Raw genomic sequence first — 27,983 nt, forward strand, 5'->3', positions numbered from 1 at the left:
TATAATAGATAGCGAGAAGAAAGGATGCTGAAATGCAGACTGATGGAGGGAGCTGAAAAAGTTCAGGAGATGAGCTGATCCACCGGCATGGTTACTGGTCCTGAAACCAACAGCTTACGCTGCCCACTTATTACCGGAGCTTGGAACCAAAAACCCAAGTATGCTTTACCAAGTGAGCACAAAACACCCCTTTCCTTTTCTGTCAATGCTATAGTGTTGCATCATATGGGCCAAAAGATGTCTTCAAGAACTTGCAAATCACACCTTTTTCGGAATCGTTGATGTTGGACTAGACCATCAGATCTCACCACCAAGTTTTTCTCATATTTAGTCGCCCGATTCTTTTCCTCTAAAGATGGCGGCCTCCAGTGGTGTTGCCGCGGATGGGGGCTCCATCCCAAAATGGCAAATTGCGTTAGCGGTGGGGACGCCAGTTGCATTGGGTTTCGGATACTATGTGTACAGAAGATCTAAAGCGGAGAAGGAAGATGCACAGAAGCCCTCGGAGACCAAGCAAGGGCCAAAAACCGCAAGCGACGACAGCGCCGCAAACGCCGCTAAGCCCACGCCGCCAGCACCGGAGGTGAATGCTGGCCTTTAATTTGTTTTGTTATCAACTTTAGAGTTAAGACGCACATTTTTTAATCCAGATAAAGCTTTTGTATTACATGGTTCTTAATCGTGTCCGTTTGTAGGTTTTGCAGGCATGAATTGACAGTTTGGTCTCGCACAGTATGGTGTGGATAACAAGTATGTTGATACAAAAGATAGGTATGCCAGTTAAGTAGGGCTGTCCATTTTGATGCTGTGACTGTCACTGCAGTGCTGCATGTAAACTTATGACAACATAAGCTTAGGAGCTCTCTTAGAAGTATTGTGCATAAGGCACATTTATTCAGAATGGACAGTACCTTCTGATGGTTCATGGCATGGCTGTCAGATTAGGGGAGGTGTGCAGAGTAACAACATCCAACATGCAAGATCACATGGAATTGACAGTGTGGTGATCTATGAAATTGTTGGCTTTAAAATTAGCATACCACTGTTGTGGACATTCTTACAATGCCCATGTTGTGTACTAATGTGCCAGTGTGCAAAGTACAGCGAATATGCCAGCAAGATGCTATGGGGTGGTTGAATCCTGGCCAAATTAGTTTAGCATGCTGGCCTATTGGGGACACCTATCGCAAGAACATTGGACGATGATATTACTGAGGTCAAGTAGAGTGGTGCCCCTGAGTATGGCTGAAGGGGCATCACTTAGCCAATGCAGATTAAGTTGTCACTTTGGTGTTGTATGCAAACTTCCAATGATTTCATAAGCTTTGTAACTCTCTTAAGAATACTGTGCATAGGGTACAATTATTCAGATCAGACAGTACCTGCTGAGGTTGAGGCTGGAGTTTAGGATGGCAGGGAGTGTGGTATTCCCAGTTTTGTGAATAGTAATAACTAAAGGCATGGAGCACCCCTAACCTCAGACAGAATAATGTCCAGTGATAAAGAGATAGGTGGCCCAGAGCCCAGGTACAGTGTTCTCCAACCTACAAACCTAGGAAAGGGATATGCCTCAAAATCCAAGTACATTGGCACCTGATGCCCAGACAGAGGAGAATGATCCAAGGGTGATAGGTAGAGGTGCTGCCATACTCTGTACAAAGCTTCAAACCAGACAAGATTTGCATTTCCAGTTCCAAGCCAAAAGAAAGTGTCATTTTATTGTAAAGGTAGTGCAATGCCTATACAGCCCAAATAGTTGTGGGTTTTCAGAATCATTTTTTAAAGTATGCTCTGCTTCCTTTTACTCCATATGCTGGCCTGTTTATGATTTGAAATAGTTGAATACATGAAACTTGTTTTCAAATTTGTGATGTTAATATTAGTTCTGCCTTCCAAGTACTATACAATATATTGCACAATATGGCCCAGTTCCTCCAGTGCCTGCTTCCCTCATCATGCATTTTGTTAAGGTTTGGTGATGTGCACAAGATCTGTATGGTCTCAGATTATTTGGTTTTGTAATATTGCCTTTAAGGTTTCCTGCCCATAGGCTAGTGATGGAATGTTAAGATATTATTGAATAGAGCTGTTCACACATGTGTTGCTATGTTTTAGACACCACTCCAGAAAGCACAGGCAGCAAAGAATAAGGGCAACAAATACTTCAAAGCCCAGCAGTACAATGATGCCATACTTTGCTATAACATGGCCATTGAGCTCTGCCCACCCGAAGAGACCCAAGACCTGGCCACCTTCTACCAGAATCGTGCTGCCACTCATGAGCACCTGGTGAGGAGACATGAAGAAGTGAAGAGGCATAACAAGGTTTCATGTAGTGTGGGGTGAATTCAATGACAGCCTCAGGAAAATGCTTGTAGTGGTTTAAAGTAATTGTTTAAGTTATATAGTTATATGGTTTGCCATCAAATCCAAGCAGACAGATTTGATATGCATTCAGCAGCATCTGTACATCTTGCATGTTTAAGCTAATGAATTTTTAATTGCTCTGTTTTATTTGCTATTGAGCAACTACAGACCACCTAACTACTTCTTATCCTCCTCATACATGTACCTCTTTGATACAGACCCCCTCCTTTGCCCCTCTGCAAGCTCGTCCCTGCTTGAAACGTGACCTGCTGCCTGCCTGCCAACTGGCCTGCATCCAGCCCTCGATGGGGCTCACATTTGGGTCTGACCCGCCCCCCCATCACCTGTGTGGGCCTGACCCACCCCCCATCACGTGCCCCTGCAGAAGGACGCGGCTTCGGCGCGGCGCGACTGCGACCAAGCGCTGACGCTGAACCCGCGCTACGCCAAGGCGCTGCACCGCCGCGCCAAGGCCTGCGAGACGCTCGGCCAGCTGCGGCAGGCGCTGCGTGACGTCACCGCCGTCTGCATCCTGGAGGGTTTCCAGAACCAGCAGTCGCTCATGATGGCCGACCGTGTGCTTAAGGAGCTCGGTGGGTGGTGTGGGGCTGGGGGGAGGGGGAAGCAGGTCATGTTTCACATGGTGCTGGTTGAAGGTTGCTTTGAATGGTCTGCCTGATGTATTCACAGTTGTTTTGTGTTGGAAAGGTTGCTCTGTATGCACTTCGTGGCCGCCCATGTAGTGCGCTGTGCTTGGCAGTGTGCTCCCTCATCTTCCACCACAGCGTTCCGGGCGATCTGCGTCGCCCTGTGCACGTGGCACACGCCAGTGGGATGCTCCAAGTCTATTGAGGGATGGAGCATGGGGACTATAGTTGAACTAAATGTTGCATATCAGATATGATGAAACAAGCTCACTTATGACTTTATATGCCTTCAAGTGGAAAAGACTGGTCTAGACAACCCAATTTCTCTGTTCAGTAAATGTGCTCCGCAATATGTCATGGTTTGATTGCGTCGTCGTGCCTTGCACAACATTGATTGACAGCCATTGGACGGCCGTTATATCTTGAAATCGTGCTCACGAACGCCAGATATGAACGGCTCGAAAATCTGTGTTTTGGCCTTGATCGCTGCATGGGCAATGGAATCTCGGGATTTGGAGGGATGTGTGTCTTACGAAGAGCAGGGCTGTAAGTTGCACACATTGCTAATCATTCACCCACACATCACTTCGCTCCGCCTCCCGTAAACACCCTGACGGATTGTGCCAGCGACTCATGTGAGTGCCACCAGTAAGGGGTGTCGCCTTGCCATGTGACGCACCAATCGGCACCGGACTGACGTCGAACCCCTGCCCACAGGCAAGCAGCACGCGCAGCAGGCGCTGAAAAGCCGCGAGCCGGTCATGCCGTCCAAGCACTTCGTGCAGACCTTCCTCTCGTCGTTCGCCGAGGATCCGCTGGCCGACTGCTGGCGCAAGGACGCCGACGCGGCGCCGGCCGACGGCGAGCTCAGGTCAGGTCATAGGGCAGGGCGCTGACCCGGCCGGCGACGGCGCCTGGCCGGCGGGTGCAGTGGGTTGGGATGGCTGGGTATTGGTTATGTTAGCTACTGTCATCATGGTAGGGTGGATTAAGAGATATCTATCGTGTTGCAGGTCTTAAAAGCTGCACTAATGTCACAGCCCCATTTAAGAACCGTGGGTGTTGTAATTTTATGATGCTTGCATGTCCCCTTAGTTACGTTTTACTTAGGACGGTCTGGGCTGGTCTCCAGCTCTAGTTATATACCACTGTGTGTTCATTAACAGCCAGGCTTCGCACGCGGATTCTTTCAATATTCGAAATGTCCCGTGGAGCATTGGCATTGCGAGTTGTTTGTCGTGGTGCGACCAACACATGGTGCAAAATGCGCACCACATATTTTTCGCAGCCCACCAGCCACGTGCTGGGGTGATTTTTTGTGATAGTGTGTTACGTACGTAGCCAGCCAGCTGCACTATCCAGCCATAGCCAGCGTGTTGCTCGGTGTTCACCGGGAAACGCCTTCCATTCTACATTCCCGACCCCCGCAGTGCCGTTGTGGCGCTCGCCTCGCCTCGGTGGAGCTCAGCCGTGACGTCTGCCGGCGCCGCAGGGGCTGGGCCCGGGCGTGCCACGCCATGCGCACCTCCAGCTACGAGGACGTGGTGCCGGCCTGCTCGGAGGAGGTGCAGGCGGCCGGGCCGCACCGGCTGCAGGCCACGCTCCTGCGCGGTACCATGCATCAGCTGACTGGCCAGAACGCCGCCGCCAAGGACGACTACTCGACCGTCATCGAGGACAATGCCTCCTCGGTCAAGGTGCGCGACGGCGGCGGCGGCGGCCGCTCGTGCGGCGGCCGTCGTCGCACCCCGTGCCGTCGGCCCGGGCGGTGGTGAGCCGACGTCGCCGCGCCCGTCCGGTGGCGGCGAGGGGCTAGTTTGAACGGACGCCGCGGTCGGGCACTTCTTGAGGCGATGCCGAAGCGTCGCCGCGTCAGCTGGAGTCGGGCCGGCCGGAGAGCCGCGTCGGGCCGGTCTGACTACCGGCGCCACCATCCCCGCCGTGTCTTCCCGGACGTGAGCATCAGTGACCCCCTCCCCTTGTTCTGTGGAGCCAGGCCGGCTGGAGAGCCGCGTCGGACCGGTCTGACTACCGGCGCCACCATCCCCGCCGTGTCGTCCCGGACGTGAGCATCAGTGACCCCCTCCCCTTGTTCCGTGAAGCCAGACCGGCCGGAGAGCCGCGTCGGGCCGGTCTGACTACCGGCGCCACCATCCCCGCCGTGTCGTCCCGGACGTGAGCGTCAGTGACCCCCTCCCCTTGTCCCGTGAAGCCAGACCGGCCGGAGAGCCGCGTCGGGCCGGTCTGACTACCGCCGCCACCGTCCCCGCCGTGTCGTCCCGGACGTGAGCGTCAGTGACCCCCTCCCCTTGTCCCGTGGTGGCCGCTGTCTCGGCGCCGGTGTGGGTCGCGTGCAGCCCATGTCGCGGCTGCCGGCGTCCTCCGTACCGTGCGGTGGGTGTGACGGTGTGGCGGGAGCTCGCAGGCGACGCCGTCCGCTCAAAATCGTGCCGGGAGGGTGGCGAGCCGTCACTCCGGCCGGTCGTCCCTTTGCCGGCCTGTACGGGGTCGGATGAAGCGCACACTCGCCGCTGACTGCCTTCAGCGTAGGCCGGATCAGCCCCTCTCCGCATGGGATCGCGTCGCGCTGGGCGTCCCAGCCCACTCCCTGCCGCGCCGCTCCGCCACCCCCGACTGACGCCGACGTCCGCTCTGTTCTCAGCTGCGCGTGAACGCGCTGATCAAGCGCGGCTCGATCCATCTGCAGCTGGACTCGCCCGAGACCAGCGTGGCCGACTTCAAGCGTGCCATTGAGGCGGACGAGACCAACTCGGACATCTACCACCACCGCGGCCAGGTGGGCACCGGGTGGCGGCGGCGGGGCCTGTCGGCTGCGGACGCTTCCGGTCGGGTCCTGTGCATTTGTGGTGACACGACTATTGTAGTCGTGTCACCGCAGATGCGTCCGAAACATGAGTGATTTTGAAGTGACTATTGAAGCGGGAGGTAAGAATTAATGGGTCTCTAGCAGGTGGAATGACTGGCACTTCGATATTTCGTTACGTTTTTTTTGTGTGTGACGAAAGGTGCATTGGTTTTTAGAACCTGACACAAACGAAAGGCTGTGTTTGAAAGCCTGTGTAAGTTTGAATGCGTTTTGATGCATGCATGAAGCAGCTGTAGCTAATGTAGTTCGCCTGTATGGCTCGTACAACACTACCGTGCTGATGGTGGCCCAGCTCCAGGCATTTGTGTTCTTTTTATGCTATGTTTTATGCAATCGATCTCAGCGAAAGAACATGTGTGTAATCAATCTGTGGGCTGATCACGTATCAGATGGCCTTACACACTGGCTCAACCGGAATGAGGATGCAATCATTTTGTTTAAGTATTGCATACACTCTGGGTGAAAGAAGCCCTCACACGAGCCGAATCCGAAGAGAACGGCACAGGACTGAGGCGGGCATCGGGTGCCGTATCAGCTGGACCTTCGTGGTTCATAGTCTCCTAGTGGAGGTCGTACCACTTAGTCAACACGTGAACACACAGCTCGGTCGCAAACTACGTGGTCGACTAGCCGCGCTTCTCAAACGTCATGGAGCGATGTTTCGTGCGCGCGGATCCCGTGTCGGCATTACAGGTGCCACAGATTTCGGATTACCGAAAAGGACTGTTTCTACCGAACACTGTGTGTGTTAATCCGAAAGGAATATGCGTACTCACTCAAAAAGGTGCATGAAACTATAACGCAATCAGTGAAAAAGCTTCCAAGAAACTATCTTTTTACGAGATAGATCTCAACATACACACACGGATGGTGTGAGCACACCGCGGGCGGTCGGCCTTCTCGTTCACCGCGGGCGGTCGAGCTCCTCGTCACCCACCACCGGCGGTCGAGCTTCTCGTTTGCCGCGGGCGGTCGCCCCACCGCGGCCCTACTTCCGGCCGGGGCTGAGGAGGGCCTCGGCCTCGGCCGGCGAGACGAGCCCCACGCCGGCCATGTAGCCGTTCTCCTGGCCCCAGGCGGGGTCGCGCTCGAACACGCGGAAGTGGGCGGGCTTGCCGCCGCCGCCGCCCAGGCCGACATACTGGACGGTCTGCAGTGGCCGGTAGCCGCTCGTGGTGAGCAGGGCCTGCCTCAGGATGTACGAAGAATCTCCCGACGGGCCATAGGAGACAACGTCGACTTTGTCTGTCGAGTAGATGACGGAGTAGGACTGGAACTGGTACTCCTGCACGCCACCCTCCGTCCACTCCGTGAGCTCGAGCACGCCGGTGGTACTGACCTGAAAGACCTGAGAACTCTCTCGGCCGATCAGCACGCGCACTGCCGGCGTCGGTCGCATCGTCTCCTTGAGGTGGACTTGGCAGCCGCCGGCGCCCTTGCAGAGGAAGCTAACCTGCAGCGTGGCGTTGGCGGGGACGCGACGCCAGAGGACGCTGTCGGCCGGCGCGGTGTACGGCCGCGCGGCCGACCAGCCGTCCGTCGTGGTCATCCAGGGATCGGCCAGGCCCGCGCCCAGCCGCCAGAGGCCGACGCTGTTGTGTGTGGAGCTGAGTCGCACGAACTCCAGCACGGCCGGCGCGGGCACTTCGAGGCTGCCCAGCGGCCACTGGCTCGACGAGCCGTCCAGCCAGCCGAGGATGTGCAGGCCGCCTTGGCACCAGCCGACCTGGAAACGCGACAGCGCCGGCGGCCGGAACAGGAGTGCGCCGGTAACTGTCGTGTTGGACGGGCTGTCGCTGGCCGTTTCCAAGATCCGGCTCTCGGCGGTGAGCAGCTGGAACTCGTACTTGACGGTCGTGGCGTCCGCTCGGACGGCCGCCTGCAAGCTGAGCGTGCCGGGCGACGCGACTGTCGCCTCGAACTGCAAAGAGCACTGCTGCTCCGTCAGCTGCTTCCACACGGCGCCGGCAGGGCTGCCGTCGGTCCACACGTCCGCCGGCGTGGGCACGTCGTGACCCATCAGCGACCAGACGGCGGTGCTGCCGGCCGCACCGGCCTCCGACGAGCCGGCCGGCTCCGTGGTGCCGGCGCCTCCAGCTGCCGGGCACAGCGCGTCGCAGGGGCCAGCCTCGGAGCAGATTCGCTGCTCGTGCGGCCCGGGCGCCGGCCCCAGCGTCAGGTAGTGGCCGTCAGTCGGGCCCTGGCGCAGCCCGCCGCCGCCCTGCTCGCAGGCGTCGCGGTCGTACAGTCGGCAGACGCCTCCCGCCTGGTGCAGCGCCTGACACGTGCCGATTGGCGCCCTCAGGCAGCGGTACAGGCAGGACAGTGCGTGGGCGGCGGCGTGGCGTGCGCTCGGCTCGGTCAGCGGCTCCACGCCCGGCCAGCGGCGGCCATACAGCTGCACCGGCTCCGGCCGCGTGCCAGCAGCCAGCACCAGCGCCGCCCAGATCAACGCCCAGCGACGGCTCGGCACCGACATTATCCTCCGCCCCGCCGCGGCTGGTCCGCTCCACCCGACCCTGCTGTGCCCTGCCCCGCCCTGCCCTGCGCTGCCCTGTCCTGTTCTGCTGTGTTCCACTCTGCTCCGGTCCGACCTGTTGTGGTCCTCGCTGTCCGACTCGATCTGTGCTCGTCAGAGCGTGTCGTCCAGCTGGGGTGGTGGGCGCGAGCTCGGTCGGGTGGCCGCCGCTGCCTGCGCCGGTATCCTCGCACTTGTGTAGGAAGGGCGGCTCTGGCTGGCGAGCCCCGCGAGCCCTTCAGCGACCGGGCGCCAACTGCGAGGGCCACCGAGCCACTGCCGGAACTCGGCGGTGCGGTGGGGAGTCGAGCGAATGCCGGGCCATTAACCTGATGGGTGGTCGTGGTTGAGTTTGGCTGACAACAGCGGTTTGTGAAGCAGTGATTGTGCCTGCCGCAGCTGTAAGGAACGCGGCGTCGTCGAAATGGCATGCGCATTGTTGGCCTCATTAAGTATTCACGCTGAACTGTCCCACGTGACGTATGTCTTCGAGTCTGGCCAGGCGGCGGGCGCACCTGTGGCGTCCCACGCCGACCGCCGCTGCGCAGAAGCCATTGGCTGACTGATGGGGTGGTTGTCCGTTCGGTCCGCTGGGCATGGTATGATGACCTTATACTGTCCCGTTGACCGACTATGTACTGAATGTTCTCTGTTTGTCTGAGCAGACCGGTGGGGAGCGCAATATGTTAAGCTCTGTGTGGCGAACAATTTGTCAAACCGCATTGCGCTGCACACCGTGCATTGAACCTTCCACACGACTACACTGGGCGTGACCATGTGTATGGCATGCCCAACCTCGTAGCGAACGGCTGGGACCGGTCGCCGGTGGGAGCTCTGAAAGGCCAGCCGGCCATTAGGCGCCATCAACGCCGCGCGCCACGCTGGGCCCGGCTGCTGGCGGCTCTGGTGGCGTCATGGTCCGGCGGCGCTGGTGGCGTCACGGTCCGGCGCCGCTGGTCCGGCGCCGCTGGTGGCGTCACGGTCCGACGGCGCTGGTGGCGTCACGGTCCGACGGCGCTAGTGGCGTCACGGTCCGGCGGCGCTGGTGGCGTCATGGTCCGGCGGCGCTGGTCCGGCGCCGCTGGTGGCGTCACGGTCCGGCGGCGCTGGTGGCGTCACGGTCCGGCGGCGCTGGTGGCGTCATGGTCCGGCGGCGCTGGTGGCGTCATGGTCCGGCGGCGCTGGTGGCGTCACGGTCCGGCGAAGCTGTCGCTTTTCGGTCCGCCACAGTAGGCATGTCTGTGAAGGCGAGCGATGCTGGTCCCGGAGGCTGGACAGTGCGATCGGCTGTGATTCCAGTATCCGTGTTTTTCCGATGCCACAATCCCACTGTGGGAAACACTGGATGTTTCTTGTGGATGCCACTGAATGCAGTCTTTGTGAAAAAATTATCATAGGCGTGAAAACATCAGCTCATGCGCCGGCAGTTCTGCTTGGCTCACTCGCTATCCGTAGCTCATACTCACTAAGCACCGTGCCCACTCACCAGCACTGTGACAGCCCACAACTCGGCAGTTTGCGCGCCGCACGCTGCTTCGGTGTGCTCTCGACGTTGCGTTTTTTGAGATTCCCGTATCCAGGGATCGGGCACTGGCTCCGGGATTTGCGCTCGCGAGCTAGACTCGGTATCGTGTCACGTGGGTCGTGCCGCCCTTCGCTGTGCTGGGCGGCAACTGCTGTGCAAAGTGTGGCGAAGGCGCTCGTCTGAGACCGGCGCTAGTTCATTGTGGTGCGATCCTGGATGCAATGTCAGGGACGATCGTGGAGTTTGTGTTCATCGTGATGAACATCGTGTGGATCAGATGCACAGAACCCCGTGAATAATTTGGGTGGTACGTTCTTTCTGAGCGTTATCAGAGCACGGCCGTGGATACAAGGCAGTCTTTCGATTCTTACGATTATCGGAACCCGCACATGACCGCTGCACATGTTCCAGGAGAAGCACCGAACCTATCACATAGTGTTATGTCTTATGCTCTTAGAGATCAGGGGGGCGCGCTCTTTGCCCCGGTGCCCGAAGGCGGTCAAGAGTCGCTGGAGTGGGCTGTTTCTGTAGGAGCCGGACCTGTCGCATCGCGCACATCTCGCGTATCTCTGTGTGTGACGTGAGTCCGGGCTTGCGATCGTCGGCGGCGGCGCCGGCAGTGACCGCCTCTGTCCCGGCCTGACGCCGCGCCCCGACCTCAGATCAACCTGCTGATGGAGATGGTGGACCAGGCCATGGCCGACTTCGAGAAGGCCGTCACACTGAAGCCGGACTTCGCCATCGCGCGCGTGCAGAAGGCCTACACCGACTACCGACACGCCGTCTCCACACAGGTGGGGCCCGCCCGCCGCGTGAGGACGGTGGAGGGGGGAGGGGCGCTGTGACGCTCAGCAGCCGCTCGTTATTGGCGGGCGTTGCGGGTGATGTGGCTGCAGACGGTGGCGGTCCACCGGGATGTCAAGACTCGGGGATGCTACCCTCGAGTGCCAGCAGCGAAGGGGAAGAGTCAAGCCTTGCGGCTCTATCGGGCGCTTTCGTACTTGACAGTGTGAGCCCCTGTTAGTCGGGGCAACTCGAGTAGTCTCCTCACGCGCCCAGACAGGCGGGCTGCAACAGCTGTGTGCTCTGGTTTCAGAACAGACAGAAGGTGATGGCGGTGAACGAGGAGTTTGAGAAGCTGATCGCCAGCTTCCCGGACTGCTCCGAGTGTTATGTTCTCTACGCGCAGGTGAGCGGGCGCACGCCAGCCGTGGCGGCGTGACATGACCTGTCGGGAGAGAACGACTGCGCAGGCAGGTCCCCGGCTCCGGACCTGCGGGTCCTGGGTTCGAGTCCCTGCCAGGCCACAGCGTCTCACATGCTGCCTGATAAAGGCTTCCGTCTCGAAATGGTCCTGGCTGACGGTGGGGCGTAAAACCCCAGTCATTATTATGATTATCCTGGGCGGAAGACAGCGTGTTTTTTTTGGCGACGGCTTGGGTCTAGGGCACGCCAACATCCATGGTCGACCTGCGCCGGCACCGTGCGGCGATGACGACCTCGCCGCGGCCGCGGTGAACGCGCAGGAGTGCGCCTGCTGCCGCACGTGATGGCGTATGGCTGGCTGAAGCCGAGCTTGCGGCTTCTGCGGCTGACTGCAGCGCGCGCGGCCGTCACGCGGGCTCGGCGAGCGCCGCCACACGGTCGGCCCCGGACATGGCGTGCCACGTGCTCTCCCGACGCAGCGTGCCACGTGCTCTCCCGACGCGGCGTGCCACGTGCTCTCCGGACGCAGCGTGCCATGTGCTCTCCGGACGCAGCGTGCCACTGTGCTCTCCCGACGCAGCGTGCCACGTGCTCTCCCGACGCAGCGTGCCACGTGCTCTCTTTGTGTCGCCAGGTGATGGCCGACCAGGAGCGGTTCCAGGAGTCGGATCAGCTGTTCAAGCGCGCCACAGATGTCGACCCGGACCGCGCCACCGTCTACGTCCACAGAGGTCGGTCTAGCGGTCTACGGACACGCGCTTTGCTTGTGAGCCACTGCGCATGCATGCATCGGGATGGCTGCCACCGCAGAACACTTCATGTCCGCAGTTGATTGGCCCTTCCCTGACTACGGGCGATCGCGTTTATGGTCCCACGCTTCCATGTGTCGGTATACTCGTCTGTGGGCTGCACGCGACCGGAGCGTGGCCTCCCCCCCCCCCCAACCCCTCCCCCGCAGTACAGTAACACAGCAGTCGGCCCACCACCGAAGGCGTCGGCCGGTATGACTTACTCTGACGGCTCTGCCGCGCCCAGGACTGCTGCAGCTCCAGTGGAAGGGGGACGTCAACGAGGCCACCAAGCTGATCTCGCGCTCGCTGGAGCTGGACGACAAGAACGAGTTCGCCTACGAGACGCTCGGCACTATCGAAGTGCAGCGGTGAGCCCGGTTGTGAGGGGCCGGAGGAGCTCTGGTGGGAGGGGCCGGAGGAGCCGTGGTGGGAGGGGCCGGAGGAGCCGTGGTGGGAGGGGCCGGAGGAGCCCTGATGGGAGGGGCCAAAGGAGCACGCTCGGGAGGGGCCGGAGGAGCTCTGGTGGGAGGGACCGGAGGAGCACGCTCGGAAGAGGCTGGAGGAGCTCTGGTGGGAGGGGCCGGAGGAGCCGGGTTGAGAGGAGCGGGAAGAGCTGGGATGGGAGGGCCGAAGGGGCCGGGGTAGGAGGGGCCGGAGGAGCTCTAGTGGGACGGCCGCGGTCGGCCGTCCGGCTCGCCGGGGTCAGTGGTTGGCCACTGAGCCGCGCGTCGGCGCTCTCGGTGCGGCCCTAGCCCCTCGGGGTAAGCCGTGCCGGGGAGTGGGGTGTTCTGCTCGGGTGGCACCTCTGCTGTGATTGCTGGGTGAGAGCCATGACACAGTCATGACAGACAAAGAATGATTGGGCTAGGTGTAATGGGCTGTCCTAATCGCATGTGTGCTTCTCGATGTGGGTGAGGCTGATTTTGTTCTGTATGTTTTGCATTCAGGGCGGTGTAACCACCGTTGAGATTTTGATGGACAACCGTATCTGAGATGGTATCTTGAAATCAGAGGGCTATAAAATCGTGCATTAGACGGGTTGTACCATTGAAATGGGGGAGGGGGAGGTACAAACCTCATGTCAGCGGGAAAAGAGGAGGCAGTTTTCCCGCAGTCACGGGATTTGGCCATGTGGCCAGCCATCACGTGACCCAGTCTCGGGTGTGCCCCAAGGGCTCTGTTGTACCGCCGCGTGACGTCACGCTCGTTCCCGCCAGGGGTAACCTGAGGCGCGCCATGGAACTGTTTGACAAGGCGATCCCGTTCGCGAAGACGGAGGCGGAGCTGTCGCACCTGTTCTCTCTGCGGGACGCGGCCGAGGCGCAGTCGGACGTGGCGCGCGAGTTGGGCATCAGCGTGCCGACGCCGCCTGGCATGTAGGCTGGCCAGCCGCCGCCGGCCGCGCCGCCCCTCGGAGCCACGAGGGGGCTTCCACCGCCGCCGCCGCCGCCGCCGCCGTGGAGGAGGAGGAGGAGGCGCCGGCAGCGTGCCGGTCGGAGGACGCGGCGCTCTCGGTCGCCGCGAGACGGTGGGGTGGACGAGGGCGGGCTGGTCGCCCCGGGAGGCGCGAGCGGCCATGCCGCTGGCGTTCGGACCGTGGTGACGCCCGAAACAGGCGCTGCTGGGACGTGCGTCGGACCTTGTGATACGTCTTGCTCCCGTGAGTGGCGCGCCAGGCGTGGCATCGACTCGCGCTGTGCGGCAGAGGCTCGTGTTGGCCGGCCCACTCCTCTGGAAGGGTGCGCCGGCGACGCGGGGATGCCCCGCTCTGTCCCGTTGAGGCCCGTCTGGCGCCGGGTATGAATGGGAGCCGCGCTGGCCGCTCAGCGGCGGGCTGCTGGTGGCGAAAGATTGGAGTGGTTGGTAGGGTCCGGTTACGTGTGCTGGAATTGAATTACGATAATTTTATATGCAATCTTGGTGTCATTAGCGGGTGTGTCAGGCGTGCAGCTGCGCTGCGTGCACGGAGCGTTGCCAATACAACTCTGACATATTCCATGTTGCCTTGTTGGATGGTACGTGACGCTGCACTGCTCGATGAGCGGGGGCAGGACTTAACCACTATCTCGCACCTCGCGGCTGCTCTACGTGTGGCTGGGATGTTCGTCAGCTGTGCAAGCAGCTTCGACGCTTGTTCATGCGGTTTGCCGTTATCACAAAGAAGTTGAAGGATAGCTATATCGACATTGATGTAGCCCCGACAGTTTGGATCACAATAGTCCATGCGGGGAGGATGTAGGCTAGAGTGGTGGCTCCTCCTCAGCCGTGACGCAGTCCGGAAAGAAGACCAGTAAATTTGGTCGTCTGTTCAACGTCTCTCCTGCGGGCCCTCAGCGAAAAAAAAAACACGGGTGTTGCACGCGACACTCCCACTCCGCCTGCGATTTGAGGAGCGTCGTTTTGTGCGCGCCGCTGCTATCCAGAATCGTTAGGTTGATATATACGTACAAAAACATACTGTATTTCAGAGTAACACAGCAAAAAATACAAGACCACTGGCCATATTGGTCTAAATGCCAGCCAAAAATAGGTTCTACCATGTTCATGAGACGAGCAATAAAATCGCCTCCAAGACCAACACGAGGCTTCATCTGAGAACAACCATACCGCGTTGTACGTGATGATGCGTGACTGTCAACAAGGGAAGCATGGGCGAGGCGCGGCGTCCATGCGACTCCTTGACAACGGACCACCGAGACTGGATCGCCGAACCGACTCGGCGCCGCGCAGGGCACCGCCCACCCACACTGAGCCGCTCCCGCCCGCCGCATGCGCCACACCAGCCGCAGCGACGCCGCGGCCCGTCTCAACTCTTCCCCGTCCTGCGCACCGGCATGTGCAGCACGTCGTACAACCGCTTGGCCTTGCCGGGGCCGATGCCCGGACAGAGGGACAGCTGCTCCTGGCTGGCGAGCACCAGCCGCTCCAGCGAGCCGAAGGTGGCCAGCAGCGCGGCGGCGTCTGTCTTGTTGACGGAGCGCACAGACGTCAGCGCGTCGCTGAGCTGCTCCTGCGCGCTGCCCGCCTGCTGCTCCATGATCATCTCCGGCGACTTGTGCTCGTACGCCTTGTACGTGTCGAGGATGCGGCCGGCCTCGTCGGCGCTCCAGGCCAGCATCAGCGTCAGCTCGCAGCGCAGACAGATGCGCGTCAGCTCCTTCAGCATGTGGTGCGGCTCGCGCACGTCCACCTGCACGAGCAGCACCTGCAGCTCGTAGGCGCGTCCCAGCGCCTGCAGCCGCTCGCTGATGTAGCTCGGGTTCAGCTGGTGGTAGCGCAGGCTCAGGAAGAGCGCGCACGCCTTGGCGCCGATCACGTAGTCGGGCGCCACGTCGCTAAACTCCCACGGGACCGTGCAGATGGCCTTGAGCAGCGGGTTGCCACGCTGGCGCGGGTTCACCAGGATGCTGTAGCCGGACTGCTTCGCCGGCGCGGGCTTCGCCGCTGCCGCCGGGGGCGGAGACTCGTAGAACTCGGAGCTCTTCAGGCCCCCGAACGCCTCACCGAAGCCCGAGCTGGCCATTTCTGGAGAGAATGGAGGAAGGAACTCGGTGAAGTGTCATATGTTACCTTTGCACAAATGTGGAGAACTGTTGATATAACCCATCATTGACTGATGCCACTTGCCATAAATCACTGACTGAGGGAGGAGGGGATGAAGGGGGGAAAACATTAGCCTTCAGCCACTTCATGCATTGCCAGTATTGGGGTCAGAACAGCACAAAGGCTACAGTCAAATGCGGAAACTGCCCTTTTTGAGCCCAAATATTTTAAAGAATATGTCACTTATATTTTGGCAGTTGCATATTAAAACAATCTAATAATATATCTGAAGCCCAAAACACAAGGCTTCAACTTAGATCATTATCTCCATATACAGCCTAACTGAACATATTTCCTTTTCCATAATGTGCAAGATTTTTGTAACATATACTGAAAATGCCATCTTATTAGTAGCAGCCAAGCCATGACAATATCATGTGAATCAAACCATTTGACAAAATGCATTAGTTCAACTGGAGTTATAATGCTGTGGTGATAAGGCAGGCTAAGCACGATGACATGCTAGGCCAGTTGTGTATATTTTGTGTGCAAATGAACTCGGAACACGTAATTTCCACCATGGGCATATCATGTAAGATGGTAGGAATGGAAAAGGTCACACTAGCCCCAAGCACTAGAGCACTGGCCAAAGTGAGTAGCCACAGGTGAATGGAAAATGCAGACTACTTCACTTTTCATGCATTACTGATCTTGCATGCATGGCCAATGAAACATTCTAAATAAGTAAGCTGCAATGCAATATTGCAAGACAATCAGCTATAAGCAATGTTATACAGCTTAATGTAATAAGATGCAATTTTAGGCTCCAAGGCTGATAAAAATTAGAAGACTTTTGGAAAAATACAAAAAACCACATTGAGCAGGACCTGAACTTAAAAGCAGCCAAAAGCACCAAAAGCTGTATATCCTCAGAATTTGTACATACACCACCATTCTAACCTAGAAATAAGTAAACCTCTAATACTTTCAATACGCCTTAGTAAGTCAGTGCACTATTTAATGAGAACATCATAGCGGCAGCTCAGAACAGTATCCAATGTTCCGATCTTGATGTGATTACCATCTAATTCAACTTGAGTTCTTCCCGCTATCGGAACCAATGTGTTACAACGCACCCCCACGGCGCGGACTGAATGCGCGAAGCACACAGCCGATATAACACGGATTCATCCAAAGGCTTCAAAGGTACCAGAGTAGAATAGAACATGGAACAATGATTTCGCCAGCCAATGTAACCGGCGCGCAGTGTTTGTCTACAAGTGAAGTGGAATGGATATTTGAATGTATTAGTTAAATTACAAAAAAAACGAGTTAAAGGCCGGGCAGGACGCAGGCTCGATCATAGAAAAGAGAAGAGATATGTATAATTGTCTTCATCCCAAGTTTTTATGGAGAAAAATACCGTAATTGTTTTAATTGATGAAATATAATATCATCAAGTTACGACCAAAAATGTTTCGTGACACAGCCAGGGGCGGCGGCAGCGAGCGGTGGGGGGTAGGGGGGGGGGGGTGAGGTGGGGGGTGGGGTGCGCCTCTCCTCTCAATCATCGGAAAGGGGGGCACCCTTCCTATTCTAACAATATTCCTGCGGGAAAATATATTCTTCACATCTTTTTCTGACTAAGGGGCCAATATGCCCAATTTTTATCTCACAGAAGTTACCTCACATCGGCAGCACTGCACTGCCACAAAACTAGTGCGACGCTGCCAGGACTCCAGATGACTGCCTGACATTATTCCCTCAATACTGGCCGAGCGCGTGCAGTGCCTTCCTTGCCCAGTGCCTTCAAAGCCGGATTAGGATGTGATTTGATCATCACGTGTCTGCAGCCTTTGATTATTGGACATTTGCTGTTTAAAAGGAAACTGAAAGCTGGTATTGAATTGTAATCCACATACCCACTATGATGTAAAATCCGTAATTCCCCAGGTGCACCTACCATTTTCGTACCCTCCACAAATTTGCCGATGCCATCACCGAAGTACACCAGCAGAAACAGGATGAGCCGTTCGAGCATGTCACAGCTTCGCATCGGCAGCTGTGGAGCTGACACCCACAGACGAGGCACTGGGATCCTCCACCATGGCCACCAGCAATCACGTCAGTCTGAATATGAAGCAGTGCACCGGCCAGGGGTGCGACAGGACGGCAAATATGTTGTCCTCAACCAAGGGTACGTCAGTAGTGGTGTTGGGGAAATTCCCGCTCGCCGGGTACATGCTCTGCGTAGCTCATACACTCAACCTCTGTGTCAAAATGATTTCTAAACAGAAATGCGTCCGGGACATGCTTGCGTTCGTCAAAGAGGTGGCCGACTGCCTCCAAACCCCGAAGAGGAGCTTTATCCTGAAGGCGGTGGCCAAGCTTCCCAACAAAACTCCGAACAAAAAGGCGAGTCTGAAGCGCGGCTGTGAGGCCCGGTGGATGGAACAGCATAACGCGCTAGACCGCTTCATCGAACTGACACATGCTGTCATCCAGGCTGTGGATGCTCTAACAAAGCGGGCCGACTCCACGACAGTCGACCAAGCCAACCAAACCCTTGCGTCCGTGAAGACTGTTGAGTTTCTAAATTATCTCCATGTGGCGACTGATGTCGGCTCCATGACAAGACCATTCTCGACGCGGCTTCACGTATCAGACCAAGATGCGCTCATCACTGCGCGTGTGGTGGGCTGTTCGATCGGCACCGTAACACGGAGAGGAAATCTGCTTCAGCATGGTGTTCAAGCAAGTTCGAGAGGGCGCTGCCACACATGGCATCCCGACATCCGATGTGCAACCCGAGCGGCGCAATGGCCGCCAGGTGCACCGCGGCAATCACGACGCCGAGGCGCCGGAGGAGCTCTTACGAAGCGCCGCATGCGCACCAATACCGAACGGTACCCTACAGCAGCTGGTCACTCAGATCAGCAAGCACACGAGACGCGCCATGGACGTCGGCGTCCTGTTGCCTACCCAGGCGACCAAGCTCGGGAAAGTGGACTACGGGTGGCTGCAAGAGACGGCGGGATGCAGCTTCGCCATCACGGGCTGCTTCCTCGGCGTGGCCTGGCTGGACATTGGTCGCTGGGTGGTGCGTATAATAATGGGAACGGAACGGAAGGGACTGCCGAACAGACTGCTGAAGGCGATCGGGAATTGAAGGCTAAGACCAAGGAGAAGCCCACAGGGAGGCCCGGGCAAGAACCTTCCTGTGGTGCACAGGCCGCTCGCTCGCTCGGGGCTCGCTCCTGCAACCGAGAAAGTCCTGGACGTGTCTGTCCAGAGAAAAGTCAACTTCAGCTCGTGTACATAGGCTCGCGTGTGTACAATGTGTCAGCTACAGGCCGACGCACGTAATCCGCCCCGCTCCGATCCGATCCAATCCCGATCCGCTCCAATCCCGATCCGATCCGCTCCAATCCCGATCCGATCCGCTCCAATCCCGATCCGACCCGCTCCAATCCCGGTCCGATCCGATCCGAACCGATCCGATCTAATTCGACCCGGTTTGATTCAACGATCCCAAATGAATGGGAGAAGGGGGCGCTAAAATCATTATTTGTAATCTATGTTCGCCCACACCCTGCCAATCTTACAATGAACCTAAAAACAACGCATACCAAATGACGTTAGTTTGTTATATGGCTGCTCCTTCTCCTTTAACAGGTGTGCGGGGGTCCGCTTAGCTGTTGAAGGTCAGTGATTACCGTGGAAAGAAGACACAATTCAGAAGCGTGGGATGGACCCGTTTTACCGATATGCTTGCACAAGTGACTTTTTGTCCGTGCTATCGATACGAAACATCTTGCGTGCTCCAGCGAGCTGGACGTACAGGAAAATGTCCCGAAAAACATGAAAAGCACCAAACGCTGACGCAGTGAAGTGGCTTTACGGCTTTCTGCTGTCAACACAAGGATTTGAAATGCAACTCCCTGCTGGAGGTGTCCAGGTAAGTTAACAGTAGACCTGTCATTAAATGGCTTAACAATAGACCGATTGTTAACTTACGTGCGCTACCTATAGTTATCCGGCTCATGTCATCATGTCTGACTTTGGTCATTTTTTTTGTAGCCAATTTTAACCCACTCTGCCACATTTCCGAAAAAATTAGCTTGAGAGTTGCGGGAGCCACCAGTCACAGGAGAAAATGAACACGCTCCATGTACCTGGGTGTTATGTTTAGCCCTCCACAGTGCACATAAAAAGGTAGTTCCTCGACTCAAGATATGAAAACTGAAACTTAAGTGGCCGAAATCCGAGAGCACTTTTGTGTGGGTGTGAAAGAGCGGACAACGAGTTCCAGGGGGCACCGCAACGCCGCCTGACCCCCACCCTTGATGAAATCCTGGATCAGTCCCTGCCTTCAAGCTACAAAAGGTGTAAGTGCAGTCCATGTCAGCATTTAATGAACACATGTTGTCATGTCACGAAACAAGGCAGACTTGTTCTCGTCTCTGCAAAAGCGTCGCTGAAGCTGCCAGGCCCCCCTGACAGAGCTCCGGGTTGCGGAGGGCTACCCGACTTAACAGGTCATGCCACATGCCAGGTTACATCATCAAGCGACAGGCCTCGCCAGACGCCGGGCCCTCAGAGGTTTATACTTTGTTATTCGAACTTGTCGCTACGCTTGCACATTACTGGACATTCAAAGGCAACACATTAAGATGCAGGGACACGCCACACGACGTGTGGCGAAGGATCGACCGCCGCGCCTTTCAGCCAGTGATGCGAACTATCGAGCGGGTCAAACAATTCATCACGCATTAGGTTGAACGTATGCGATGCATGAGTCGCCCGAAAGCCTGCCATTCCCTCTTCACCCTGCTGACCATGACTCGCCAGGAAGCTCTTTACGGGACCCTCTTCACGTGAATTTCGTCTGAAAAATGGCTGCCGTGCCAGGGCGTGCGTTGCATTCAGGTTGTCCACCGGGTGCGGCCTGACATTTCGATTAGGTAAACTCGTTGCAAATGGATGTTAACAGCGTTCTGGCAGCAGGCCCGCTGCAGTGCGGCTGTTGATGCCTGCACACAAGGCTTTTAGCTGGCTACGGTGAACAGCGTAGCTTTAAAGATTCTCATGCATACTTATATAAGTATAAATACGTATATGCATGCATATATGTATATATGTATATATATATACATATATATATGTATATATATATATATGTATATATATATATATATATATATATATATATATATATATATATATATATATATATATATATATATATATATATATATATGTATATATATAGCGATGAGTTTTACAACAATTATCGTCATTTCAGAGCGGGGACAAGCATAGATATTGCGATTCAGTGTTATAGACGATTAAGTAATGCCGTGTTTGTAGCCTTGACAAGCACACATGAGCATCATTTCCGTTTAACTCTTGTCCTTCGCGGCTGCCAGTCGCAATGTTACGCAAAATGCTATGCTATGCTGTGCTCGCAATGCTTCGCAACGGCAGCGGCCAGATGCTGCCCTTAATTGGATTGGGCCAACTGAAAAATAATGTTTACACAAAAGCCCACACCACAGTCATGCGGGCTCCGTGCTCCCCCCCCCCCCCCCCTCTCGACCGAATGGGAGGCCTGGGCATTGGAGCAAGAACCTGCAACACGTGTTCGAGAAGATCTTTTCATTTCAATTTGACCACACATCAAACCAAGGCATGACAAGGGAAGGTTCGTAAAGAAAAGACCGTGTATCTTTATCTGCTATCTTTCAAAGGCGCCCCATGACCCGTTCTCACGCAGACAATCGAGGTCGAAAATAATGCTTTTGAAATTCCTGTGTGAGCCCCTGGGGCTACATGTCAACACTTTCGTCTGCTATTAACATGATCGTGCTATGCCGCAAAAGTCGTCTCTCTGGTCAGGATTATTCTAGTTCAAAGCAGGGCGACAGGAATAAAGCAAGGACGTAGAAATATTTCGGTTGTTCGCATATTTTGGGATAAAACAAACTGTTCTTGCAACCAAAGCACTCTACCGTTCTAGGAACTCATATCAAGCTGCCGTGGAAAGCTTATTTGCGCTTTGTTCTCATTGACACTACTGTGTGCCAGTTCTGCGGTTTACCAGCGTTGTTTTGTGTGCTCTTAACACATGTTCGGGCGGAGGTCAATTTAATCCCCAAAGGTTTTTTTCCGGAATGGTTTCAGAACGACGTGGCGTGGTCGCGACAAACTTTGCACGGCTGTTGACATTTGAATGGCAGATTATTTCGTATCAACAATTAAGACGCAACCTGAAAGGTCACTGACCTAAGGCAGGTAAGGGTCAGGTGATGGATTCCCGAAAGTCAGTGCCGAGGGAATCGTTCAATCTCATCGTTCAATCGTTCAATCTCATGTTAGACGAAACCATGCAACCGAGGGTCACGTATGAAGTTCAGACCGAAGGTCAATACCAGCCTACTTTATTACTCTAGGGCTTGCTGCATGCTGATATTTTCTGGCCTCATTTCGAATTCATTGATAAGAGAAACCGTCTTATACATCTTCAATGGACATATTTAAGATCAAAATAGGTCACCAACTGAACATGATCCAGGTCAACATTTGGGTCTTTAGGAACATACTGCTTGGCGCAATCTTTGTCGCTCATTCAAATGCAAAACTCAGAGCAGTCTTGTATAATTTTGGTCGCTATGGCCTTCAGAAGGCAAAACAAGGTCACTGACCTTAAATGAGTGCATAACCTTTTGCTCAGAACAGTTATCTAGGTTCCGGGATACTTTGGAGACCAACCTGGAGTTGGGCTTGTTTGACCTTAATTGACCAAAAGATCATAACCTGTGAACCTCAAACTTTGACCTAAATGAGTTCACGCACAGGCTAATACACCCTATGAATTTAATGTCACCAGCTCTCTTGGTTTCTGACATTTCAGAGGGGCTTATTGACCCCCACCCGAGCGAAGAGCATCCAACCGGCCACCCGGCGCGCATTGACTGAAAAGCTCGTGCGCACGGATGCCCTCACTTGTCACGCAGCTCCTGGACGTGGCGGGTGGACTATTCGCCGATAAGGCTGGAGGTGGACACCAGAGCCCTCGGATGGCTTCCTACCCAGCGCAAGCACTAGCTTTGTTTCGAATGAAGGACAAATGGGGTAACGCAGCCCCGAGTGGAGGTAGGAGGTCTGCTGCGGCTTGTTCTCTTAGAGGCCGGTCCATTCCCCCGATATGGTGCACCGTTTTGCACACAAGTAAGCTTTTCGAGGTAAAATGCAGAACATAGGTAGGTACTACATGTATTCGCAAAAGGTCCTCATATATAGCCTTAACACATTTCACTCGGCATAAATAACATTCCGCACGCTATCAACAATCAACCATTACCGATGCACAAATCAGCCAAAAACGGAACTGCAACATATTATCACTTGAACAGTGATTCAGGTATGGTGCCTGGCATTTGACACTGTCAACAAGCTTGACGCAGTTGCCCTAAGCTCTCAACCACTATTGAGAGGTCACACACAGGTCATATAACTATACACAGGTCACATGGTCAGAGTAATCACAGGTCCATGTGCTGTTATTAAACAGCAAGTGTTCAGGACAGGCTTTGAGGTACGGAACGCCATGACTGCACATATAGAAAGTTGAGCAATTGGCGGGGTTGGGTAGCAGGACAGGATACTTTCCATCAACTTCGGGACATTGGCCGTTGGGTTCTGAAACATCATCAATTTGCTCTAGAGCTAGGATATCGTTCGCTTGAGCGCAGTCTACAAACTGCGGAAAATTGCAGCTCCACGTGTCATTGCTGAACAGAAGTCCCGGTGGGCAAGTTTGCAGGTAAGGAACCCCATGACTACACAAGTAAAATGTCGAACAGTTGGCAGGATTGGGGAGGAAGACAGGATACGCTCCGTCAACATCCGGACATCCACTGACGTCGGCGACCTCCATATCAAGTGTCAGCGGCTCTGGAACCACCGCATTACTGGTTTGATTGCAATCCACATTGGCGGGAAAGTCACAGCTCCATGTGTCGTTATTGAACAGAAGACCCTGAGGACATATTTCCAGGTAGGGAATGCCGTGACTGCAGATGTAAAATGAACCGCAGTTGTCGGGATTGGGAAGAAAGACCGGGAACACCCCGTCTTCTTCGGGACATCCGCTGGGAACGTCAGAAACAAGCTGGAGAGTCTGGAGCGCGGGAACATCCTTCAGGGCTGTACTGTTGTCTGGCGACTCGGTCGGCTGCGTACAGTTCACTCTCCACGAGAAATCGCACGTCCAGGTGTCGTTGTTGAAGAAAAGCCCTGGCGGACACGGCCTCAGCTTCTCGACGCCATGCGAACACATGAAGTAGGAGGAGCAGTCGTCAGGGTTGGGGAACATGACCGGGTACGGGCCGTCCGTCTCCGGACACCGCTGGAGCTCCTCCAGCTCGAGCTCAGCGAGCACAAGCCGCTGAAGCCCAGTGGGAGCGGGCTTCGAGGTCGTCGAGTCCGGCGACCGCGTCGGTGCTGACGGCACCGTGCAGTTGACGTTTTGTCTGTAGTCGCACTGACCAGTGACGACGTTGAAGTACAGCTCGCCCGGACAGGTGAGCTTGTACGGCACGCCGTGGGAGCACATGTAGAAGTCGGTGCAACTCTCGTTGCTGGCGATGAAGACACGCGCACCGTCCGGGGTATCCGGCGGACACTCGGACACGGGCGCTCGCAGCGGAGAGGGGTGTGCGGATGCCGCCGAGAAGACCAGCACCACCAGCAAACCGACTCGGCACATGGTCCTGAAACAGTTGAGGAGTTGATACCTTGTGATAAGAGGCTTATGAAATGGGCCGGGCATGCAGCTCGGATCGACCATGACACACTTTCTACTTATGTGCACCAGGCATGACACAAGCAGACTGTCTTGATTAACACGCTTCGCCGAGAGCTGCAAAATAATGACATTAGATGTGAAGAAAATGTTGAAAACTCTCGACGAGTTTAATGGCCTTCATGTTCCTGCGATATGATGTATACTAATACAATGGAAAAATTCGGCGAAGTTTTGACCTGAACACCGACGCTTTGTTTTGGGAAGGGCAGCGACATTTGGTGCCTACGGCTCTGTAGATTGCGTGGCCATTTTACGCCTCAAGCACACTGGAAGGTAAGAACCATGCACTGTCAGCACATGTTCGCACGCAGCGTCAGTGCGGCAGACAAAGCGCAAAAGTGCAACATTCGCCACGCGTGTGATTTGTTTGTGTCACTAAAACACGCCTTAGAATAAGACTCTCGTGCTCACTTTAGGAAAAGGCTGGATTAAAACACAAATGCTTCTTAAGCCTATTACTTATTAACATGCGCTTCAGAACCTTTACGATCTACAGCACAAAGTAGCAGGCATGCTACGTAGAAGGCCGGGAATCGGGACCATATCACAGGATAGTAAAACGTGGTTGAAGAAATGAAAAAAGTGTTTTTTCAAGCGTCAAAATTGTGAAAGCCTTCAGCCTGTGCCAAATACATGTTCTGACAATGTGCACCTACTGAATGGCTCATACCAAACATTATTAGTTCTCACATATTTCGGAACATTACTTAACCACGATGGTTGGCCACCATCGCACCATTCTTATGCTGCCAGTCCACGCAGCAATCAACAAATGAATCCACGGTACTCGCTCGGATCCCGTTACTGAACGACTTCACTTACCGTTTCACTGTAGTCAGGTCCATCACGCTCGCCGACCCGTTTTCAGGCTTCGCTGAGTTGGAATCACACTGCAGCTTCACTCAGCTCGGAATGATTCGTTTGTAGCGACTGATGCCGAGATCACTCACACCAGACCCATATATACCCGGCGTGTGTTATCTCCCGCTCTTACGTCGACGTGAGCTCGTACGGTTGTTGCACATCATTGCTTGTGGAGCCGATAGTGATGACGTGTTTTCCCCGTACCTGATTGTGTCCTGCCATCGGATAGACCAGAACACTTATTCAGAGCAACTGTGGAAGATCCCAGTATCAAGCCACCGTCGGGAGTGGGGAAGCATTCTCGGAAAACAACCAAACAGGATTTCAATCAATGTGAACTTCAGGACTGCTCTCCACCTGGCTTGTATCGCAATACCAAGCGACGAGACAATCTTATTTGTGCCGCATTACCCAGCAGCCAGACACTTCAAACAAAAAGTGAGTCAAAAAGTTATGCGCCAGAGGCACAAGCAACAAAGCAATAACGGCCAGATTTTCTCGCCGTGTCGCCTACGTCTGCAAATCAGTCAGCCCTGTTTTGTCTTGCAGAGAGGACGCACTCACATTTTCGGAATCATTTCAGGCGTAATCAATTGACAAGAAGGGATTTTCTGTCGGAGATGCAACAAACTTTTACAAATCCGTGTGTTTCGTGTAACGAAACGAAAATAAATTTCTTAGGCAAAATACGCATGCACACATTGTGTTGTAACCATGTTTCTGTGCTAACAAAAAAGTCTGTGCAGATTTTTGCCAACGGGCATCAGCGACGTGGATACGTGGATTCGATGCAACCAGCAAGCTCGTCTAAAAGGATGGACATTGGTGGCCGCAGTTCGCTCCCAAAAGTCCGACCAAGTAGTTATACAATTGTCAGATTGGCGAAACTGGCCGGTAAAAAAGATGAAACTGGCCAATAGAGCCACGCAGAATGTCAGATGTTGCAGCTATCACGACATAATTGTTAAAATTTGTGTTACTTCATTTAAATGGTTTAAGAAATGCCTTATGGATGCTTCCCGAAATGCCTCACTGCGCTTACTTGCAACAATCCAGACTGTCTTGCAGCCTGACAGCCATACTGGTATAAAAGTTATGCTGCAATGCCACTCTCTGATGGCCCACACATATCTAAAGATAATTTGGTGTATGAGCAACTGAGCCCAGGTTTGTGACCTTCGAAATGGATAATTTCTTTTCACTTTTTTCATCGTTCCCTGTCCGCTTTTCGTCTCCCTCCCTGATATTCATCCTTCATAATGTATATCAGCGTTCCTGCATTCAAACTGTATGCTTGACCATGAACACCACATACCAGCCTTGCGTGCTTAGTCGAAGTTGGCCGCAATATTTTCTAAATTTATTTCTCCTGGAACGATCAGACAACTGTGGATTCAAAAAGCAATTTCACAGGCCCTTAATATCCCCACTACCTGAAACATCTACGTCCTCATGTTTTGAACCAGACTGTAGCCTTATGAAGAAACACTATCTTCATGAAAGCATCCCAGTAAGCACTCGCGTCTCATTTCGCCGTTCGTGGCACGAAACTGCAGAACCATTAGAGCGCGCTGAAATATAAGTGCACTTGAGCGCGCTTTAATTCACAACATATCACAACGAGAAAGTCATGACTGGAATAGGATGACGGCTTTATAAGTTGGGTCTCCTTGATTTCATTCAGATTCAATCATCGTTTTGCTTTTAGATCCAAAATGCATTTCACCATAAAGCATATTTGCTAAACGCTAGTTTTCAGCACACTCAGTCCCTTTCATTCACAATGCTTTTCTGCTTGACGTTTCCAACCTCTGTTCCAAAAGAAGCACATTCCTACATTTGATTGTACGGAGACCTTCAATGTGTTGTCAAAAATGCAGCGATTCATTCAAAACAACAGGAAGCTACCAAAGTACCTCGGTGCTGGTGCAGCAGTCATACATCCACAGCCTTGATCCTACACTCTGCGTCCCATTAGACGGAGGACTTCACGCTGGCTTGAACCCTCACTGCTGTCCCTCCTGAGAGCTGTAGCTAAAAGTCCTAAGATTGCTCTGAAATTTTGTCTCGGGGCCTTGCGACGCCAGTGTCCAAAATACCCTCCATGTGCTCTTCATTACGTAGACAGCATGTAGTACCGATTCTGGGGTCTCAGGCTTGGTCCCGGATTAATGACGTGGTGAAAGGAAGGGACACGCTGAAAGTATTCAAAGTGCTGAAATGTAAAGAATCCCCCCGCCGTGTAATCTTTTTCAAGCCGCCTTCGTCTGTTTCACTTAGGGAAGCAGGCTGCCTCATGTCGACGCTTCTCCACCTGAGGACGGTGGTCTTCGTCAGCCTATTGATGAACGATGTTCACTGTCACTTACCCGACTGCCCCGCGATTGTGCAGGCTGACTTTACCAAGCTGCTGGATCGTTCACTTCCCGAGGAGCAGTCCGAAAGACGTGCTGCCGGAAGACCTATGCCCGAAAAACCTACCCCAAGAATCACTACGGTCCGAAGACCTACTGCTATCGGAAGAAAACACTACTCACAATGTCCGTTTTCGAGTGCGAATTTCCAAGCAGCAAGGCGCAGCGGCACAGCGAGAGGCTTGTAGGTGCCTAATAAGAGTGCCGGATTATTTTGGACTTCGAGTGCTCCGGCTTTTTTGTTTCATAGCGACCCTGTGTAGTGTTTGACACAATTCTGATTTCAAGGCCGCTCATGGAAGGAGATCGTGACTTTTTAAAGCAGCAATTGGGCGGCGTGTATGTCATATCC

At 54.6% G+C, this 27,983-nt stretch overlaps 3 protein-coding genes across 4 annotated transcripts; 1 reads left to right on the plus strand and 2 right to left on the minus strand.

Annotated features, from left to right (window-relative positions):
- Nucleotides 1–355: 355 nt before the first annotated feature.
- On the plus strand, nucleotides 356–13,939 carry Tom70 (translocase of outer membrane 70). The gene is made up of 11 exons (XM_037216750.1): nucleotides 356–583; nucleotides 2,116–2,289; nucleotides 2,753–2,960; nucleotides 3,732–3,885; nucleotides 4,507–4,711; nucleotides 5,677–5,811; nucleotides 10,607–10,738; nucleotides 11,041–11,133; nucleotides 11,785–11,881; nucleotides 12,186–12,309; nucleotides 13,159–13,939. The coding sequence occupies exons 1-11, from the start codon at nucleotides 356–358 to the stop codon at nucleotides 13,319–13,321; spliced, it is 1,713 nt and encodes a 570-aa protein (XP_037072645.1). The 3' UTR covers nucleotides 13,322–13,939.
- Nucleotides 13,940–14,382: 443 nt separating this feature from the next.
- Nucleotides 14,383–16,680, minus strand: Ercc1 (DNA excision repair protein Ercc1). Of its 2 annotated transcripts, none has more exons than XM_037216748.1 (2): nucleotides 16,621–16,680; nucleotides 14,383–15,466 (listed from the first exon to the last, which is right to left on the minus strand). In XM_037216748.1, exons 1-2 carry the CDS (start codon nucleotides 16,673–16,675, stop codon nucleotides 14,748–14,750), a joined length of 774 nt encoding a protein of 257 aa, XP_037072643.1. In that variant the 5' UTR covers nucleotides 16,676–16,680; the 3' UTR covers nucleotides 14,383–14,747. The 2 variants fall into 2 exon arrangements, with proteins under 2 accessions (XP_037072643.1, XP_037072644.1); XM_037216749.1 differs by having other exon boundaries at nucleotides 16,566–16,677.
- Nucleotides 16,681–22,485: 5,805 nt separating this feature from the next.
- Nucleotides 22,486–25,241, minus strand: LOC119094381 (peritrophin-1-like). The gene is made up of 3 exons (XM_037217444.1): nucleotides 25,176–25,241; nucleotides 23,736–24,258; nucleotides 22,486–22,503 (listed from the first exon to the last, which is right to left on the minus strand). The coding sequence occupies exons 1-3, from the start codon at nucleotides 25,196–25,198 to the stop codon at nucleotides 22,486–22,488; spliced, it is 564 nt and encodes a 187-aa protein (XP_037073339.1). The 5' UTR covers nucleotides 25,199–25,241.
- Between the last annotated feature and the right edge of the window lie 2,742 nt (nucleotides 25,242–27,983).

This window comes from Pollicipes pollicipes, unplaced genomic scaffold (assembly GCF_011947565.3).
Source record: "Pollicipes pollicipes isolate AB1234 unplaced genomic scaffold, Ppol_2.1 Scaffold_4002;HRSCAF=4701_pilon_pilon_pilon, whole genome shotgun sequence".
NCBI lineage: Eukaryota > Metazoa > Arthropoda > Thecostraca > Pollicipedomorpha > Pollicipedidae > Pollicipes > Pollicipes pollicipes.